The sequence below is a fragment of the Schistocerca cancellata genome, chromosome 9, assembly GCF_023864275.1.
Source record: "Schistocerca cancellata isolate TAMUIC-IGC-003103 chromosome 9, iqSchCanc2.1, whole genome shotgun sequence".
Taxonomy (NCBI): Eukaryota; Metazoa; Arthropoda; class Insecta; order Orthoptera; family Acrididae; genus Schistocerca; species Schistocerca cancellata.
In genome coordinates this window covers 222,367,599-222,388,195 of record NC_064634.1, presented here as the reverse complement: position 1 = coordinate 222,388,195, position 20,597 = coordinate 222,367,599, and the positions used below count along the sequence as shown (strand labels likewise).

The 20,597-nt window shown below is 38.8% G+C and overlaps 1 protein-coding gene across 1 annotated transcript in view; it reads right to left on the bottom strand.

The window, feature by feature from the left end:
* Nucleotides 1-410: 410 nt before the first annotated feature.
* The window catches only part of LOC126101580 (SWI/SNF-related matrix-associated actin-dependent regulator of chromatin subfamily B member 1), a 140,493-nt gene continuing 120,306 nt past the window's right edge, over nt 411-20,597 (bottom strand). The window contains exons 8-9 of the mRNA XM_049912233.1: nt 11,879-12,010; nt 411-891 (exon numbers count right to left, since the gene is read on the bottom strand). Coding sequence (XP_049768190.1) covers nt 852-891; nt 11,879-12,010 — 172 coding nt within the window. The 3' untranslated portion in view covers nt 411-851. The remainder of the gene's footprint in view (nt 892-11,878; nt 12,011-20,597) is intronic.

The window sequence follows — 20,597 nt, the reverse complement described above, 5'->3', positions numbered from 1 at the left end:
ATATCCGATTTGGATTATTTTTCAGTGTAACAGCATAGCCTATATCACAAAGACGTAGAATAAAAGACTAGTACTAAAGGTAGGTGAAATATGTGTCTGGAATTATGCTTTTGATCCAGATTAATTTTCTTCTTTTGAGATCATAACTTTTACAGGAAAAAAAAGTTACTAGTGACAGTTGAACTGTTGGTGAAGATATTTAAACATAAATTACTGAACTTGTATCTTTTCAGCAGCTGGAAATTTAATGAAATGGAGTTCAAAACAGTAACCAATTATTATGCATCTGTATAACCTTTATGTTGGTGTTCTGCAATCACATCTTGTTTCTTACTGAACATAACATGGTTAGACAGCCCTCCTGCCAATGCCAAATTTTTCGTTAAAAAACAATAAATAAAAATATTAAATAACTATTTTACAAAAGATTCTCATTACTTTATTACACGTAATTGTATGTCACTTACGAGTTATATCAAGACACTGTTTTGCTTAATTTACGCAATAAAATTGTTTACACAAAAGCATTGTAATATGGAGCACTGTAATATGTACAAAGCCCATTAACAGATTTGGTGCAACGTAAGTTTAAAATGTGTAGTAAGATTGCACTGTAAACCACATACACAGTTCATTATACAAAAGCTATTCGCTGTACTTTTCAAGTCAACATCAAAATCACACTCTGCCACTGGCGTATTAAATAAAAGCATACTTTTCACCACATGTGAAAACATATTTTGTAATTTTCTTACAGTTTCTGATGAAACATTTTTATGCCTCAGTGATGAGCTGATATTTTGTTGGAAGTTTTTGTTGGCAATTCGAATGAGGTCGGCAAATGTGGCAAATCACCATCCTGGAGTTGTATTTGCTAACCTTCGCATACGGCTGAAAATAAAAACATTATTGATAGAGGTCATTGTAGCACTGAAATAATATCTATAACAATTTCACATTACATTCTGAATAAATTATATGCTAGTGATCTTCTGAAATTCCCTTTGAGTGTTACTTGAATTTATACACAAGATTCTTGAAATTAACTATCTGAAGACAGCTTTACTGGTTGAAGTTCATCAATTCTAACTTCTTATTAAAAAGTACAATTTTCTTATGACTTACTCATACCTTCATGAACAGAAAATTCTGGAATGTAATGTTATAGACGAATGCTGCAGACTATATGGGTAGATCGAATTACTAATGAAGAACACTCAATCAAATTGGGGAGAAACATAATTTATGGCTCAAATCAACCAAAACAAAGATCAGTTGATAGGGCACATCTTGCGGCTTGTGACACGCACGCACACATGCACTGTGTATGGTGTGGGTTCTGGGAGTAACAATTGTTGAGGGAGGCCAAAGCTCGACTATAGCAGTTTCCAATTGATGTACGTTGTAGCAGCTGTGCAGAGATGAAGAGATTTGCTTGTGACAGACCACAGTGGGAATCTTCAGATTTAAAACAACAATGATGACAACACAGATATCTGGACAGATATTTTAAAGAGTGTGTTACAATAAGCATACAATAGATATAGTCAATTTTCAAATTTTCAGCAGTTATGATTAAACCATGTACACCAAGCATGACATTTCTGCAAACCACCAACTCTCGGCTTCCTGGGCCCCTGAATATAGTATGCTATGTGTTCAAAGGCCGGTAAGAAGGGACATTTACTGCAGACTAAGATAATTATAGATACAAGTGATTAATCTAAATCATCTGAACTATACATAATACAATGACAATGGTGAAACCCAATCTGATCATATAATTAAAACGAACTTCCTCTAAAAACAGACTAATATGCATGCTTGCCACTAAACAAAAGCCAAAGTTTTAAAATTCATGTTCAAGAAATCATTCACACAAGAGAATAGTACAAACATATCGCTATTTGATCATCGGACATACTTTCCAAGGTTGCCAGAAGTTTCTCCAAGTGAAATTCCCTGATATTTCATTAATTTCCAGACAAGTTTCAGCATAAAAATTTTGAGATGTCAAGGTTGGGTAAAGACATAAGTTGACAAAAAAAAGTAAAGTAAATTTTTTGTAATTAACTGTTTTTAGATGGAGAAAGCAAGCCAAATGGTATGTGTGTTTCATTAAGACCAGACCACTGATGTTATTTTATTTCAATTGGTGATAAAAATATTTCCTTGGAGTTGCAAGACAGATTTAAAATACCTTCACTGAGTTCAGAAATACCATCAGAAAAAAGTAGGCCTCTTGAAAGCAGTGCATAAGGCAGGAAAGAATTGTGTAAACCAGCACTATAGGTGACCACCAATAAAATTTTAGTTCTACTATGTTTGTTATTGTCAGTTTTTATCCACTTTGTGATGTCTATTATTTCAGAGGAATTGTGTGTTCACCTGCTTAGCTGAGTGGTAACATATCTGCCTCCCATGTAGTGGGCCCGGGTTCCATTCCCGGCCGAGTTGGAGATTTTCTCCACTTGTGGACTGGGTGTTGTGTTGTCCTCATCATCATTTCATGGTCACCAACACACAAGCTGCCCAATGTGGTGTCATCTGACCGAAGACTTGCAACCTGGCTGCCGAACTTCCCCAGATAGGGCCTCCTGGCCATCAATGCCACACAATCATTTCATTTTACAGGTATTGTGTGATTTGCCTTTCGAGAAATATACGAGTGAACAGTGTACAAACTGTCAGCGATTGCCACCATTTTCTTCTTCTTATCGTGCACTTTCTAAGATATGAACTATTTTCAAAAGTGCCAAAATGAACTAGAATAAATAAAATGTCTATAAAATGCCGCGGCCTGCCGAGGAGCACCGCAGTCCTGGGTCCATTGATAAACCATGAAAATCTGCTGCATTATGTCACACACAAACAGACCCGGCCTGCAGGCAGATTGGTGAGACTAGATCCGATGGGCTGGGCCTGCACATTAGTGGGAAACGATGGGCTTCAGATCAGCAGGCCCGATTCATTGGAGATACCCGCAGAAATGGCCTGTCATGGAAGTCCACTTATGTGACCAGCTATTCACGTGTCACAGACACCATGTTGATGAAGTAAGACCGCAGGGATCAATCCAGCAACAGATAACTTGTGCGAATACTCTGAGAATCAATACTATTGAGGACAGGTAACAACTCACCGTGAAGGTGACTTCTAAGCTGCAGATAGGCACGTAGGAAAAGCAATCACACTCTCATAACTAAATTTTCAATCACAGCCTTTGTCAGAAAATGCATGCGGACACACTTTCACATAATCACTGAGACACAACTCATGCACACATGACCACCATCTCTGGCCACTGTATCAACAGTTTCTGAGAATCCGATACAAACAAACCACTCCTCGCACCTCCCTGCCTCTCGGTGGCAGCTGCTAGGCTAGCAGCAAGAAGTGGTGGCAGCACTGACTGCAAACTGAGGCAGTGGTAGGAAGGGAAGAAGCAGTAAGAATGAGGGAGTAGGGAAGCAGTGCATGTACTCAGCTGCACCCAGTCTACAATGATTATGAAATCTCAGTAAACAAAACATTTCATCTACTGAGGCAAAAACGAGATTTTTCCAGTGTGTTTTTCCTACCATAAATTTCCCTGTCACATTGAAATTTCCTAATTTCTAGAACTTGTGGCAACCCTGCTCTCATAAGAACCACATAGTAATACACTCCTAATGTAGAGAAGCAACTGAAAGATTTGAAAGCAAATAAATGACCAGGTCCAGATGGAATCCCAGTTCAATTTTACAAAGAGTACTCCAAGGCACTGGTTCCTTACCACACTTGCATTTATCGTGAATCTCTCACCCAGCACAAAGTCCTGAGCAACTGGAAAAAGACGTAGGTGACTCCAGTATATAAGAAGGGCGAAAGAACAGACTTGCAAAATTATAGACCAATATCCATAACTTCTGTTTGATGCAGAGTCTTTTAGTGTATTATCAGTTTGAATATAATAAACTTCCTTGAGACTGAGAAGCTTATGTCCATGGATTGGCATGGTTTTAGAAGCCATTACTTATGAAAAACAGTTTGTCCTTTTCTTACACAATGCACTGCAAACTACTGATGAAGGGCAACAGGCAGATTCCACATTTCTAGATTTCCATAAAGCATTTGACACAGTGCTCCACTGCAGGCTGTCAATGAAGGTATAAGCATATGGAACAAGTCCACAGACACGTGAGTTGCTTGAAGACTTCTTACGCAACAGAACCCAGTATATTGTCCTTGACAGCGAGTGTTCATCGGAGGCAAGCTTATCGTCAAGAGTGTCCAAGGGAAGTGTTGATAGGACCACTGTTGTTCTCTATAAACATAAATGATTGGTGGACAGGGCGGGCAGCAATCTGCGGTTGTTTACTGATGATGCCGTGGTGTAAGGCAAGGTGTCAAAGTTGAGTGACTGTAGGAAGATACAAGAAAACTTCAACAAAATTTCCAGTTGGTGTGATGAAGGGCAGGCAGCCCTAAACCTGTAATGTTCTACTTGATACAGTCGAGTCGTAATCTGGGCGTAACTCTGCAAAGTGATACGAGTTAAAATGAGCATAAGATATGTGGTAGGGAAAGCGAATGGTTGACTTCAATTTAATTGGAGAATTTTAGGAAAGAGTGGTTTACCTGTAAAGGAGACCATATATAGGACACTGGTGCAACCTATTCTGAGAACTGCTGGAGTGTTTGAAATCCATACCTGGTCAGGTTGAAAGAAGACATTGAAGCAATTCAGAGATGGGCTGCTACCGGTAAGTTTGAGCAACACGAAGTGTTCTGCAGATGCTTTAAGAACTCAAAGGGGAATCCCTGGAGGGAAGGTGACGTTCTTTTTAATTGAGAAAATTTAAAGAACCGGCATTTGAAGCTGACCACTGAAACATTCCCCGCCAACATACACTGCGCATTAAGGACCACGAAGATAAGATACGAGTAATTAGGGCTCATAAGGAGCCAAACAGACAGCGGTTATTTCCTTCGCTCAGTTTGTCAGTAGAACAGGAAAGGACATGACTAGTAGTTCAGCATGGTACCCTCCGCCTAGCGGCATACAGTTGCTTGAGAAGTGTCTATGTAGATGTAAAAGAGATCGGCAATACCTGTGAAAATGTGTCAGTTCTGTTGTAGGTTGCTGCCCTGCTGGAGGGAGGTGGGGCTTGTTTGCGCGCACTGCTCCCTCTCCTCTTCTGGCAACCAAAATTCTAGCTTGTTTAAGCTTGCGACCATCTGCCACTATCACCTGTAGTGTCCAAACTCTATGCTGTAGTGACTGGAAAACAGAATCTATAATAAATAACTAGGGCCACTTCCTCATCCCCTCAAACTCAGAACCTCCCACAGAAGAACCCCAAAAGTGCCCCACTTGTGACAGGATACTTTCCGGGACTGGATCAGACTCTGAACGTGGCTCTCCAGCAGGGATACGACTTCCTCAAATCCTGCCCTGAAATGAGATCCATCCTTCATGAAATCCTCCCCACTCCACCAAGAGTGTCTTTCCGCCGTCCACTTAACCTTCGTAACCTCTTGGTTCATCCCTATGAAATCCCCAAACCACCTTCCCTACTCTTGTAACCGCCCCCGGTGTAAAACTTGTCCCATGCACCCTCCCACTACCACCTACTCCAGTCCTGTAACCCGGAAGGTGTACACGATCAAAGGCAGAACCACATGTGAAAGCACCCATGTGATTTACCAACTGACCTGCCTACACTGTGAAGCTTTCTATGTGGGAATGACCAGCAACAAACTGTCCATTCGCATGAATGGACACAGGCAGACAGTGTTTGTTGGTAATGAGGATCACCCTGTGGCTAAACATGCCTTGGTGCACGGCCAGCACATCTTGGCACAGTGTTACACCATCCGGGTTATCTGGATACTTCCCATTGACACCAACCTATCAGAACTCCGGAGATGGGAACTTGCCCTTCAATATATTCTCTCTTTCCGTTACCCACCAGGCCTCAACCTCCGCTAATTTCAAGTTGCCGCCCCTCGTACATCACCTGTCATTCAACAACATCTTTGCCTCTGTACCTCCGCCTCGACTGACATCTCTAGCAACCTCTTTGCATATAATAGAGGGAAACATTCCACGTGGGAAAAATATATTTAAAAAGAAAGTGGTGAGACTTACCAAACAAAAGCGCTGGCAGGTCGATAGACACACAAACAAACACAAACATACACACAAAATTCCAGCCTTCGCAACCAACAGCCACCCCGCCAGGAAAGAGGGAAGGAGAAGGAAAGACAAAAGGATATGGGTTCCAAGGGAGAGGGCAAGGAGCCACTCCAATCCCGGGAGCGGAAAGACCCACACTAGGGGGAAAAAAGGACAGGTATACACTCCCAGAGATCTCTGCCCAAACTCTTTGCCTTTACAAATGTCTGCTTGTGTCTGTGTATGTGTGGATGGATATGTGTGTGTGTGCGCGAGTGTATACCTGTCCTTTTTTTCCCCCTAAGGTAAGTCTTTCCGCTCCCGGGATTGGAATGACTCCTTACCCTCTCCCTTAAAACCCATATCCTTTTGTCTTTCCTTCTCCTTCCCTCTTTCCTGACGAGGCAACCGTTGGTTGCGAAAGCTAGAATTTTGTGTGTATGTTTGTGTTTGTTTGTGTATCTATCGACCTGCCAGCACTTTTGTTTGGTAAGTCTCATCATCTTTCTTTATAAATATATTTTTCCCACGTGGAATGTTTCCCTCTATTATATTCATATATATAGAATCTATAAGTTTTTTGACTGTGCCAAAAATTTTCCCCCATTGTTGAAACAAATGTTTGGGTCTACTTCTACACTATGTGCCTTCTTAGTTCTATCTGCAGCATTGTCAAGTATGGATCACAGAGCTACGAAAGACCATGGAGATTATGTAATCACTGAATTGGGTGGGAAAAGTCAAATGATGACCAGAAACACTGTAAATTAGAGACGCATTCAGTGTATTGTGTAATGGATCTGGGAAATGTGTTATTTTCTACCAGATTTGTCGATACCAAATCTAATGAGGGAGGTTGTAAATGTTTTCTTATATTTTTGTCAGAGTATTTTTTTTTAAATTGTAATTTGCCTTATTTTATGCTAATTTGCTCATGTGTTCAAGAGTGATAGCATATTGATTAATATTAGTAGATGTCACGAAGAATATTAAAGAGACTGGTTGTAAGTGGAAGCTTGTGTGTTGTGTGTAATGCCTTTGACGCTGGAGTCGTCTTTCACCGTAGTCAGTCGGCAGTGAACTCTCGGAGTGTGACGGTGGAACAATGTGCAGGTCCCCGTTATAATAATTTGCAAGTGACCACAAAAAATGAGTTATTGTATTTTTTTTTATATAAACTTCAAGAAGGAATCACTTTCGGAGAAATGGTATTTGAAGCACCAAAAATGAGGCAAACGCATTGAACCAGGACATTTCCGCAGCCGACGAGAGAGCATTGGAATCATACTTTCACTAGACGACTGAAGCCAACACAGAAAAGTCAAATATCACCTTATAAACATTTCACAGAAAAGTGAGTACTGTCACGAAATATGATAAATTCAAGTATATAAAAATAGTGAGCATATTTCAACTGGCAGGAAAATGTGCTGCTTTTCAACAGAACAATTATTTTTGAAAGCAGCCACACAAAGAGAACAAAGGCCGTTTTGAAAGAAAAATGTGTTAAAGGTTTTTGCTAAAGCAAACATTCTAGTCAAAAAGTTCCCTATCAGCAATTTTTTTTTTTTTTTAGCTCTCAGTTTCAAAGAACAAAGGCTTTGTCTATCTTCAGCATGACAACCTTTTAAATTTGAGCATGTGATAATTTACAGAAAAAAAAAAAGAAAAACAACTGAAGAAACTGATAAATGTGAATGTATTCAAATACAGGGACATGCAAACAGGCAGATAAGATGCTGCAGTCGGCAACGCCTATATACAACAATAAGTGTCTGGTGCAGTTATTAGATCGGTTACTGCTGCTACAATGGCAGGTTATCAAGATTTAAGTGAGTTTGAATGTGTTGTTATAGTCAGCACATGAGTGAAAGGACACAACAGCTCCGAGCTAGCGATTAAGTGGGGATGTTCCTGTACGACCATTTCATTGCATGAGTATATCGTGAATATCAGGAATCCAGTAAAACACCATGTCTCCAACCCTGTTGTGGCTGGAAAAAGATCCTGCAAAAACAGGACCGATGACAACTGATGTGAATCATTCAATATGACAAAGTGCAACCCTTCTGCAAACTGCTGCAGATTTCAATGCTGGGCCATTAACAAGGGTCAGTGTGTGAACCATTCAACGAAACATCATTGATATGGGCTTTCGGAGCCAAAGGCCTACTCATATACCCTTGATGACTGCATGACACGAAGCTTTACGCCTCGCCTGGGCCTGGGCGAATAATAAAGCACAGCATGTTATTTTTCATAGATAAGTCTTGAGACAAAAAACTATCTTTGGGCAGGCCCTAGTATTACAAAACCACTACCATTCACAATAAATATAAATGATCTAGTGGATGACATTGAAAACTCCGGAAGTCTGTTCAAGCATGACATTGTAAACAGGAAAGTCACAATAATAGAAAATCACAGCAAAATGCAGCAAGAACTCCAGATGATTGGCACTTGGTGCAAGAACTGCAAACTGACTCTCAACATGAACAATTACAGCACACTGTGCATAAACGGACAGAAAGTGTTACTGTTGCTTGATTCACTACTGTTGAACAGTCGCTGGAACCTGTCACATAAATAAAATAATGGGGAATATGTGTACACAGAGATTTAATGTGGGAAGAACACATACACCTAATCATAAGAATGGGCAGATGCTAGACTGGGCTTCATTAGAAAAATCTTCAGAAACTGCAGATCATCCACAAACGAGAATCCTTGTTCAAACTGGACTGGACTGTCACTCCTGTGTCTAGGACCCTTATCATGTAGGCTTGACAGAGGGAATGAAGGAGATCACTGGTTCATTTGCTATGTAGGAAAGCATCATGGAGATAGTAATCCAATTTCTGTGGCAGATGCTACATGGGAGGTGGTGTGCATCACAGTATGGTTTACTGCTAAAATTCTGGAAGTTTATGTTTGAAGAAGAGTCATGAAAATACTGCATCATTATTTATTTACACAAGTTCCGTAGGACCAAATTGAGGAACAAATCTCCAATGTCATGGAAAGTGTCAGTACACAAAATTACAACATAAAAGTAATAAAAGATAAAAATAAAATGTTTATGAACAAAAAAAAAAAAAAAAAAAAGGCAAAGCAATAAGTTTAAGTAAACACAATGAACAATACAACAAGAAACAGCTTAATTTTTCAAGGAAGTCCTCGACAGACTAGAAGGAGTGACCCATGAGGAAACTCTTCAGTTTCGATTTGAAAGCACGTGGATTACTGCTAAGATTTTTGAATTCTAATGGTAACTTATTGAAAATGCAGCAATATACTGCCTATTTCATATACCCCATGATAAGACAAGAAGCTGCAGTGAACTTAAACCAGTACCAACAGCTACAACCCATTATCTGCTACATTTTCTTGAAAGACATTAAGAATGCACCATCACAAACCAGAATCCATTTTATTTCCATTTACTTTTTCTGTGGGTTAAGTGCCAGACTATGAACTGAGACGTACAGGTTTCTATACCTGTATGTTCTATTTTTTTCCGATTTATTGCTTGTTTCTCATCTCGGGCAATGATTTCTCAATGTGAAAAATACCAAGTAGTATTACGGTCTGGAGACCAAGGCCCATGCCCCTATGACTGATTGTCTAAACCAGGTCAAAAGTTAGAGGAAGAGGAGGGCGTATCACCTCCAACAGAACAATGCCTACCAAAGCTTTGCTAGTTTTCAAACCAACCTTCAGGTTTAGGACACCTTTACTTGATATTATGTAACACTGTTTGTCTAAACCTCGACTGTTTAAAAAAGGATTTACAGTATTTCACCTGTTAAATGATTTTAAGTGTCACTACTCAGCAAGCCCTGTCTGTAAGACACATTATCAAGACTACACAATAAGAAATTTGTAATTTAATGATATTCCCAGATATCCCACACAAGCATATGAACACTACTTGTGTATGGTTTAGATACTTTACCTATATTTGAATACGGGATGATTTTATATTAAGTTCACAACAAACACAGGCAAGTATGACGTGTCAAATGTTGAGCTGAGAAAAGATTAACTGTAATGACAGATGGGTAATTTACAACATCAACAGGATCCAAATACCAGTAGAAATAATCAAAAACTAAGAAAGACAGCAATATAAATTTCTGTAAGTGAAGAAGAATAGCTGACATAATACTAAGAACCTATTAAACTTCAAGACAGAGAAAGGGCACTATAGAATTCTGTCCTCTAGAAAGTAACATCTCTCAGAATTTCCGAAGGAAGATATTAGGCACAAATTTTCCATATAAAAAAATCTACTTATATCAAACAATGCCTATCCACATGACGTAAGCAACGTCTTGAACAGCACATATGCTTGGCATGTCATCCATTGAACATGTCTAGTGTATCATTGGCTACTTTGTTCAGCATGGTCCTCCGCAACCAATAATCTTTGACACTCTCTGGAACATGCCCCCCCCCCCCCCCCCACACACACACACAAATATCTATCCGAGCCCTGTTTGGTAGTTGCAAACCATAATAAATCCTCAAAGATGGAGCTCAAGTATAGTTCTGTAATCATAATCTGTGGTTCACATTTCATTTCATGACAAATATACTTTCTGGAGCTGTTATCTTCACAAACATTAGTGTTTTTCCTAATTTTTATCTGGGTAAGCAGAAGGATAAAATACCATACAAGTTACAAATCAATAGTAGGGGAGGTTATTTCAACACTTTTATTGGTCACTAATTGCTGAAAGCTAGCACTATGTTAAAGAGATGCTAGTACTTTTCTCACTATAACGTGCAACAATAGTCCAGCAACTTTCTGAGGAACTCCTTGTAACAGAGCCTCTATGAAGTTTAAGGAGGTAGGTGACTGTAAGTGGCAGGTTGTAGTTTTTAGTCAATCTGGAGGTGTGCTCAAACAGCTTAACTACACTAGCACTTTCCTATATAAACATAAATGTCTGTGTGTGGTACTGTTTTAATATCTCATGTAGAATGGACATTCAAATAAAATTTTTAAAAATCTTTATTAGATATGGCTGACAAAAATGAACTGAAAATGAGTTACAATAATTAAGTTTATGTGCCAGTTAGTTTTCAGTAGCAAGTGACATTTTTAGAACTCTGGAGCCTGCAGAAACATACATCATACAGAATTCCTACTTACTTCAACATTCATTCTTTGTTTTTATAACAAAACCTGGTAGATATGATGGATAACAGACACTGCATGAAGTTAACACAATTTTGCTAGTAGTAGCTATGACACAGGTAAATAAAATTTTTGCAGCTTCTGTAGAAGAAAATTTTGGAACCCAGTCTTGAAACTAAAAGCAAGCTGAAGTTAAAGAGAAATACAGTTCAAGGGAAAAAAACTGTCACATTATATTACAGTATAAGCAGATCCCAACTCAAAAACCTGAATAGTTATGTACATAGTAAAGAAGATAACCATTTCATATTCATTTAAGATATTTATTTCTTGTGAAATGTTTGTCAAGTATCAGTTTAGATGCTAATATACAAACAGTCTCTGTAAGAAATATAAAAGTAAGGAGTAATTAGTCTTCTTAATAAAGATTGGCTAATTGCTCCAAGGAATTAACTGTGAACCACTGTGAAATAAATTTTAAAGAAAAAGTTGCTGCAAATGGTTCAGTGTAATTATTTTTAAATCTAAGGCTACAAATAAAAAAAATGTAGATGACAAAGCTAAGAGTTACATACCGTGTATTTCTGTCTTGATCTCTTATCTTCTTCTCCATCTCTGCATCCGTCAATGTTTCTAGAAAAGGTGCCCATTGGTCTGCCTCTGATGGTGGTCGGAATGGAACTTCAACTGTGGGCAAAGGGGCTTCGCTGCAAAAGATAAACGCAGATATAATAGAATGCCTTCATAATTACAGTGTCCCAGCCTGATAACTAAATGGTAGAAACAAACTACTGAAAATTAATAAACGTAACAATATTAGAGAAGGAAAGTTGTGCCATATAGCAAAGATGCTGAGTCGCAATAGGCACAACAAATGCAACTTGCACATACGCGTGTGTGTGTGTGTGTGTGTGTGTGTGTGTGTGTGTGTGTGTGTGTGTGTCTATTGCTGACAAAGGCCTTAATGGCCGAAAGCTGTAATTGTGTAAACCTTTTTGTTGTGCCTATAGCGACTCAAGCATCTCAGCTGCATGGTGAGTAGCAACTTTCCTTCTCTAATATTGTTACATTCCATCCTGGATTTTCCATAGTTTGAAAATTAACAAATATCATCTACTGAAGGTTTTATTGTTGAACAGTTTACACATGCTCACATTTTTAAAAAGAAGCCAAATCTCTGAACTATAAATTCATGCACAAATTATGATGATAATCGTTTAAAATTCATTTGTTCAGAGCATATTTTTAGTGCATTGCTATGCTTGGAACATGGAAATAAAAAGAAAGGCAATGCTTCCCGCAGTAATTAAATATGAAATTTCTTTTATAATCTGAAGGCAATCCCCCCCCCCCCCCCCCCCCCGCCATCACTTACAAGATTTTAGATGTTAAATCTTTTATTTTTACCATTTAACATTTTCTAATAATTACCTGTAAAGATTAAAATATTTTCAAACTCACCGTGAACTTTAAAGGCGACCGCTGACACGAATGAGATGGTATACTTTTGCCAATATGATCTGCTCACTGCCTAAGATCATATGACACACGTCAGAAATGAACATTTTCTGATAAACCGAACATGTCTCCTGCCTCTGCACAGTCACCATAAGTCTCATCTTATTGTAATCACCATGTTCTTGTATTATCTTTATTATGTTGTACTCTGCCACCTTGTACTACTGCTGTTATTACCAATTATTATCTTTGTCAATCATTTCCAGTGATATGTAGCAAACGACTGCATTTTCTCTCTTCTCTATTTCTGCCATTGTCAGTTATTTTGCTCCTCAAAACTCTTCTAATTTTAATGCCTCACTTAAACTCTGACTCTCTCAGCATCGGCTGACTAATCCAACTACATTCCTCTTTTTTTTCTGTTCATCTTATAATCTCTTCCCAAGGTAAAATCCCTGAGTGTGGCAAACCTCAAAATTTCTGTTTCTTCTTCCTAGGCTTTAATTTGTTTTACCAAATTTTGTCACTGTTTCCTTTATTGATTGCTCAATGTACAGATTGAAAATTATGGGAGATGGGCCACAATCCTGCCTCACTCCCTTCTCAACTACTGCCTTTCTTTCATGTCATTTGTTTTATAACTGCAGTCTGGTTTCTGTACATCGTGTAGATAATGCTGTGTTTCTTATTTCCTGCCCCTGCTACCTTCAGAATTTTTAAAACATGTATTCCAGTGAATAGCTATGAAAGTCTCCTCTAATTTTAAAAATCCTATAAATAGAGGTCTGTGCCGAAATCCGCAGTAACCGTCAGCTTGCAGGTAAAAGTGTGCACGATTGTGGACATCTGGAAGTCGTTTGCAGATATCCGCAATAATTGGTCTGTACTGAAGGACAAGCTCAATCTTATTATATGCCTTTATTAAACCTTTGTTACCTGCTGTCAATGAATGAATTGGCATCACACTTCAGTTGCAATGTTTGCTGAACACTTGGAAGTCTATGGGGGTTCTTGTTATGTTTGCAAGATTACATACAGTGGAAGCATGTTTCTGCCATTACCTTCTGACTACAACAACTTCATCTCTAACCAAGGGACTGATCATCTAATGCACAGCCAATAGATCACAAGGCTCAACCGTGTCAGTACATTTGATTGCTCAAAGCAAGCAACACTGCTCCATGGTGTGCCTGCCCATTTAAATGTTCACATAGGGATGTGTACTATTCTAGTGGACTATGAATTGTTGTAAGACATTTTACTGCACTTCATAATTATTTTATTTCAGAGAATGGTGTATCACTATATAGGTTTCCTGCAGAGTGCCCTGAAAAAGGATATGTACATTGTTGCCATCTCCTGGGAGAAAAGAAGTGACAAATTCATCTTCTTGGTTTTGCACACTTTTAAATGTGCATTCTATTTCAATGCTATAAGCAGTAACAGAGCTCTATTAGGCAATTTCAAAGAACAACCACACTTATTCTTCAGAATTTTCATTTCATTATTTCACTCCTGTTTGTTAATCACATGTGCCATTAACTTCATTCAACATAAAACTGGAGACTCTAACAACATTTCTGTTTAGTATATTTAAAAGTAAACAGTGCAATGCATGTTACAGTGAGAGGAGTAACATGTTGACATAACTTATAATTGTGGTAACTGATGTATATATGATAAAGCAACTATGTGACAAACATTCAACAGTATGCAATATATGACAACTGGTACCATGACTTTATTTGGCTTCCCACTGCAGCCAAAACAATGCACAGAAAAGTTTGCAAATCCTATTTCAGTAATTTTAACAGTATGTTATTAATTGCTGATCATATCGAGAATATGACAGGCCATCTTGTACTACCATAATTATGGTTATCTAAAGTATGAGGCCCACGCATAAAATATTAAAAAATCAGGCACAAATTTTTCTCTCATTGAATGGCTTTCTATATAAAACATTTTGTACCACTCTTATATGGAAGAAGAAGAAGAAGAAGAAGAAAAACAGGGAAAAAGGGGGGGGGGAGTGTTTATTTGTGATACAATTGGCTTCAACTGCTTTACAAAATTTTTAATCCCTGCAAATGCAGATGCTGGTAAGAAACTTGTGGATGTGGATAAGGGTCTTGTGGATCCGGATATATTTCCCTAATCTGCACAGGCTTATAGCTATAACTTGAGTATTTTTTTTTCTTTCTTTTTTCTTCAATCAATCTTCTAAGTTGTGGAGTCTGTATTGCCTTGTTTCTGTACTACCTTGCGTGTTTTACATTACTCTGGGATCCAAACTAATCTTCCTCAAGCTCGGATTCTGTAATTTCTTTCCATTCTTCTATAAATAATTTCTGTTGTATTTTGCAACCATGACATATTAAACTGACAGTCTGATAATACTATATGTCAGTATATGCCTTCTATGGTAATTGGAGGGTATTTCGCCTATCTCTAACATCCCACGTACCAGATGGAACAATTTCCTCATGGTCAGTTCCCTTAAGGACCTAAATAACTACGAAAGAATCCTAACTACTCCAGGTATCTTTTTTCAACTTAGTTCTTTCAATGTTTTGTTGAATTCTTCTCACAGTGTTACGCTAGTCGTCATCCCCCCACCTCTCCATTCCAAATCTCATCCTCTCCTTTTCTGTAATATTGTTTCCAAGCTCCTTTCCCTTAAGTAGTCCCGTACCTTCCTCCCACGTTTTGACTTCCTTTCTTCACTTAACACTGACTTGCCACTGAGGTCTTGAGGTTCATTCAGCTGGCTCTGTTTTCTCCAAAGGTTCCACTAATTTCCCTGTACAGAGCATCTATGAGGGAGACTAAAAAGTAAGTCCTACATTATCATGATCCACCAAGTAAATTTTATTCAATGCTGCATTCGGAATACTTTCCCGTGACCTGTTTGAAATAGGTTCGTTTCCGCATTTGCCAGAGAGCGCCAGATGACAGGCGTCACCGCGCTTGCGCAGCTACGATGTCGCAGGGAGCCCATATGTTCGTACGTGTAAAACATTAAAACATCGTACATTATGTCATAGAAGAAACAAAACATCAGAGGATACTCCAAGAGCATCGTAATTCTGAGACCCATACTAAAATGTCCACATTTAAAGTGTACATTTGTATGTCTGTATTCCCAGTTAAGTAGGCCATGACCTGATATTAAGCTTTTCAGTGTGGTTTTCGGGATGTAAATTTTCTTGGAGTACCAGTACTGTGTTATTTCACGTTTGGTTCTTTATTATGGCATAGTGCCAAACGTGCTAGAAGTTGAAAACGTGCACTTGAAATGCAACGATCAGTGTATGGAATTTAAAAAAAATAAATTCTTTAGCAAACCGATAAAAATAACTTCATTGTTCTGCAAGGCAATTAATGCTTGACTGTCAGAAAGGTGGTAATCAGAAATCTGTTTTGTTTTCATTTGACGTGAGAGCATTAAACGAAGAGGAAACAGCAAAATCACTAAATGTAAACACGGGTCAATGGAGAATACCGCCTCCCCACTACAACTCAGACTGCTCTGTGCATCAGCCCCAGATCTAAGATTTCCGAAACGGTGCAATACCCAGCCACTCCCTCGAGTGTTTGAGATAGAATGTAAAAAAAAAAAAAAAAAACGAATTTTCAAAAATATGTTCATTTTGTAGCGCACATCTTTCTGAAGAGTCTAATGCATAAAACATGTGTGTTCGAGGAAATGTAAGACATGTTATTTGGTCGTAAGTGTGCCGAAGGGCAGTGCCTCGCCTCCTCACACAGCATTCTTCTATCGTATGTCAGTGTGCTTCACTCTGTGGAATTGTATATTTTGTAATAGATGCCATCAAACCATATTATCAAACCATATTCAGGTCAGTGGAAATTAAAATGTCCTGTGGTGCCTCTCCTGCTTACAATTGGCCGGTTTGAAATCTTGTCTATCTCTTCAGAAAATCTGCACTCTTTATTCCCTATCAGCTAACAACTTGCTGCCCTGTGTGACATAAAATTAAATACAGGATACATAAACCAAGTAAAGACACGAGACAAGCAAGACAGTACACATTTCTTCAATCCTTAGCTACTAAAACTTTTCTCTCTTTAATCTTGCTACAGCTTTACATGGCGTGCTTTCCTTTCTGAGAAAGAATCTATTACCTCATCAAAGTTCGTGAAACATTTTGCTACATGAGAAGTCGATCTGATTACGTCTATTTTGTCACACTCTGTTAGATAAAACGAAATAGGCCTTTCTAATACTGCAACAATTGTAATACACACCAAATAAACGAGACTGTTTTGGCACACAGTACCATTATCAAGTGCCTATTAGGCCTACTACAAGCAAAAAGCATTACGTTAGGAAGTAGTTTCACATTTCATTCATACGCTCCAGTTTCTCAAGTATGAGATCGCAAAGTAGTAGTATGAAATTTTTATACAAACTTGGAATCGTCATATTGTTCCATAATTTATATGATGTCCCCGTTTCTTCTCCTTCCTCATTCTAACAAACAGTCTTGTTAGCACTCGTTCTGTAACAGTTCCTGCCAATGTCAAAGCTTATTCGCAGGTTAACTCCACTAACTCTGCCAGAATCACCGCTTTAGTTATACCGCGATTATTCTCCGGTTAGGCGTTGCTACATGTTCGTACAACGCGTATTCCGCACTTCTTCCAGAATAGAATTTAAAGCGGCTGCTAGCCGGGGACTGTACAACTGGCCCTTAATAGTATAGCGATCTGCCCAAAAATTTTCTGTCAAAATTTCATTTTCTTAGATACACAGAGAAGGTAATACGTAATCTTTCTTACCTGTTATTCGTTTATTTCCACTCCTGTAGTCTGAATCTATGGATTTAGCTAGTAATTATAACAACGCTCATCATTCGCAAACCCCGATCAACCACACAATCAGACAGCGGTTGTCATTCATCCGTTCGGCCTTACTCTGCTCAGCTCATATAGCCCCTTTTGTCTGTAGGAAACTTTGTTTCTACATGCAACGAGGATTCCCCTGACATCATGTACACTATGCACACATTCACAAATCAACTTACGATTGATTCAGAAATCAACTTAGAATGTGTTCAAAAATGTTCAAAAACTGACAGGGATGCGTTTCAAAGTCGTATGAATAATCGATAGACTAACGTGCGCTGGATGCTACTCGCTTTGTGAAACAAGGTTTTTTCCCCTCAATAGTATGAATTTGCCCCCCACCCCCTCCTAGAACTGGGCCTGCTGCGCATGCAAGAATCTAGCAGCTTGGGCGCTCCAGTAAAATTTTTCCCGCTAGCATCTAGCTGCTTGCTGCGACTGCTTATTACACAGCCAACAGCCACATTTCTGTAGCCAGAAGCAGGAGAAGGTACTACTCAACTGCGCATGTGCCTGATCCCACTCGTAATTGCTAAAACGAATCTAATGTAAACAGTTGTGACGTCACATTCATCGGAGGCAATGTGTTGTTACTGAACATTGCATAATCTTCCTAAAGCCTTTGACACATTTTGCTGTTGGCAGACGCTTGTATGAGCACTGTGTTTTGTTGCTGTATATGGCGCACTTCCTTTGCAATTTAAGTTTTATTTTCGTTATTTCTCTCGTTCATTTTTTATTGTTGCAGTATTATTCTGAAATAGCGGTATATAATAATATCCTTTGTTAGAGTATCGGTTCTTGCCAGTCAAAATTACAGATATTTAACTGAAAACAATGAAAACTCTGAATTTTAAAAAATTCTCGGGTCTTTCCCGGTTTCCTCCCGGATGAAAAAATTCCCAGCTTTTTCCCTGGATCTCCCAGTTGTCCCGGATTGTATACACCCTGTTTTTGAACTTTATGGCCCAATGTTCTGCTAAGCTTGGGATTTGTGCATTTTATTTTCAATATCAGGATCCAGATCAAAACTTATAGCCCAGCCTAAATAAGAAATTTGACGGACTTGTTCTAAAACTGAACTATTCAAAACAATTTTTGATCTGATTGGATATTTTCCTCTGAATGTCATTATTTTTGTTTTGTTACTAGAAATTTTAATGTTGGACTTCTTGCAAATTTCGTTCAGCTAGTATACTGATATTTGGAGGTCATCTTCATTCTTTTGAGTAATAATGATCTTATCAGCGAACAAAAGTACATTCAGGTAGTCCACATTTGTTATCTTAGTTATTTTATTTACTTTACATTTCCATTTGCGAAGAATGAAGTCAATATAGATATTAAAATGAGAGGGTGACAGTCCACGTCCTTCATTAATAAGATTCCTACCTGTGTTTATTACAATGCATGTAGTTTGTAAGGACTTTTCACCACTTCTATTAGGCAGGGTGTTAAGTTTGTATAAATTTGTAATGTAATTAGAAAAAAGTCCATAAACAAATTAAGTTTATAATGTCTGCATCAGTAACTGTGTGGTCAACATAGCTGACTGCTATGCAGAGAACACAGGGTCAATTTCTGGTACGACCAAGGATTTTTCTTTGGTATGTGAATTTGAATGGGATCCACCAAGCCACGTGATGCCAAATGAACAACTACTTGACTGAGAAGTAGCAGCTCCAAGGTCTGAAAAGCCAAGAACAGTCGAGAAAGTGGTGTGCTGATTCCATGCCCCACCATACTGCATCCACGTGGCACCAGATGACACAGAATGACGAAGTGGCTGCCTGGTATCACACTGTCCTCTGATCCTGAGCGCATACTTAAATTTGTATGTGATGAGTAGATGGTATACGCTACAAAAGCTAACTCGTTTAGACATTCTAAATGTAAGTATCTGACATTTAGCTTCACACATATGAACCCTCTGGAGTGAGATTTTAGGAGCAATGGAAGGCCTCCACGAATTTTTGTGTATGTGTAAGCACTGTGGAAATGATATCTTCACTGTACACTGAAAAGCCAAAGAAACTGATACACCTGCCTAATATTGTGTAAGGCCCCCATGAGCATGCACGGAGGAAACTGACACAATGAATCCTGAGGGCTGTCAAGAGTACAAAGGGATGGAGATCTCCTCTGAACAGCATGTTGCAAGGCATCCCAGATATGCAGAATAATGTCCATGTCTGTGAAGTTTGGTTGCCAGTGGAAGTGTGTAAACTCAGAAGAGAGTTCTTCCAGCCACTCTGTAGTAACATGTTTCTGGTCATCAACAGTTCAATGTCGGTGTTGATGGGGACAGGCAAGGCGTAAAGCTTGGTGTCGAACATTCATCAAGGGTACACAGGTAGGTCTTCGGCTCTTAAAGCCTCTATCGATGACATTTCTGTGAATGGTTCATAAACAGACACTTGTTGATGGCCCAGCACTGAAATCTGCAGCAATTTGCGTAAGCGTTGCAATTCTGTCATGTTGAATGATTCTCTTCAGTCGCGTTGGTCCCGGTCTTGCACATCTTTTTCTGGCCACAGCGATCTCAGAGATTTGATATTTTACCAGATTCCTGATAGTGATGGTACACTCATGAAATGGTCATATGGGAAAATCCCAACTTTTTCGCTACCTCAGAGATGCTGTGTCCCTCTACTCAAGAGTCAACTACACCACCATGTTCAAACTCACTTTTCATCTTGATAACCTGCCATCACAGCAGCGGTAACCAATCTAACAACTACGCCAGACACTTGTTGTCTTATATAGGCATTCCCGACCGCAGCACTGTGTTCTGTCTGTTTACATACATCTGTATTTGAATACACATGCCTATACCAGTTTCTTAGGCACTTCAGTGCAGAATCAAAGGGGTTTGAAATAGTTCCTATGTATGCTCCTAAACATGAATCATCATAGCAGTAGAATAATTGTTATTAACTGAGACACGGATAGGAATATAATTGG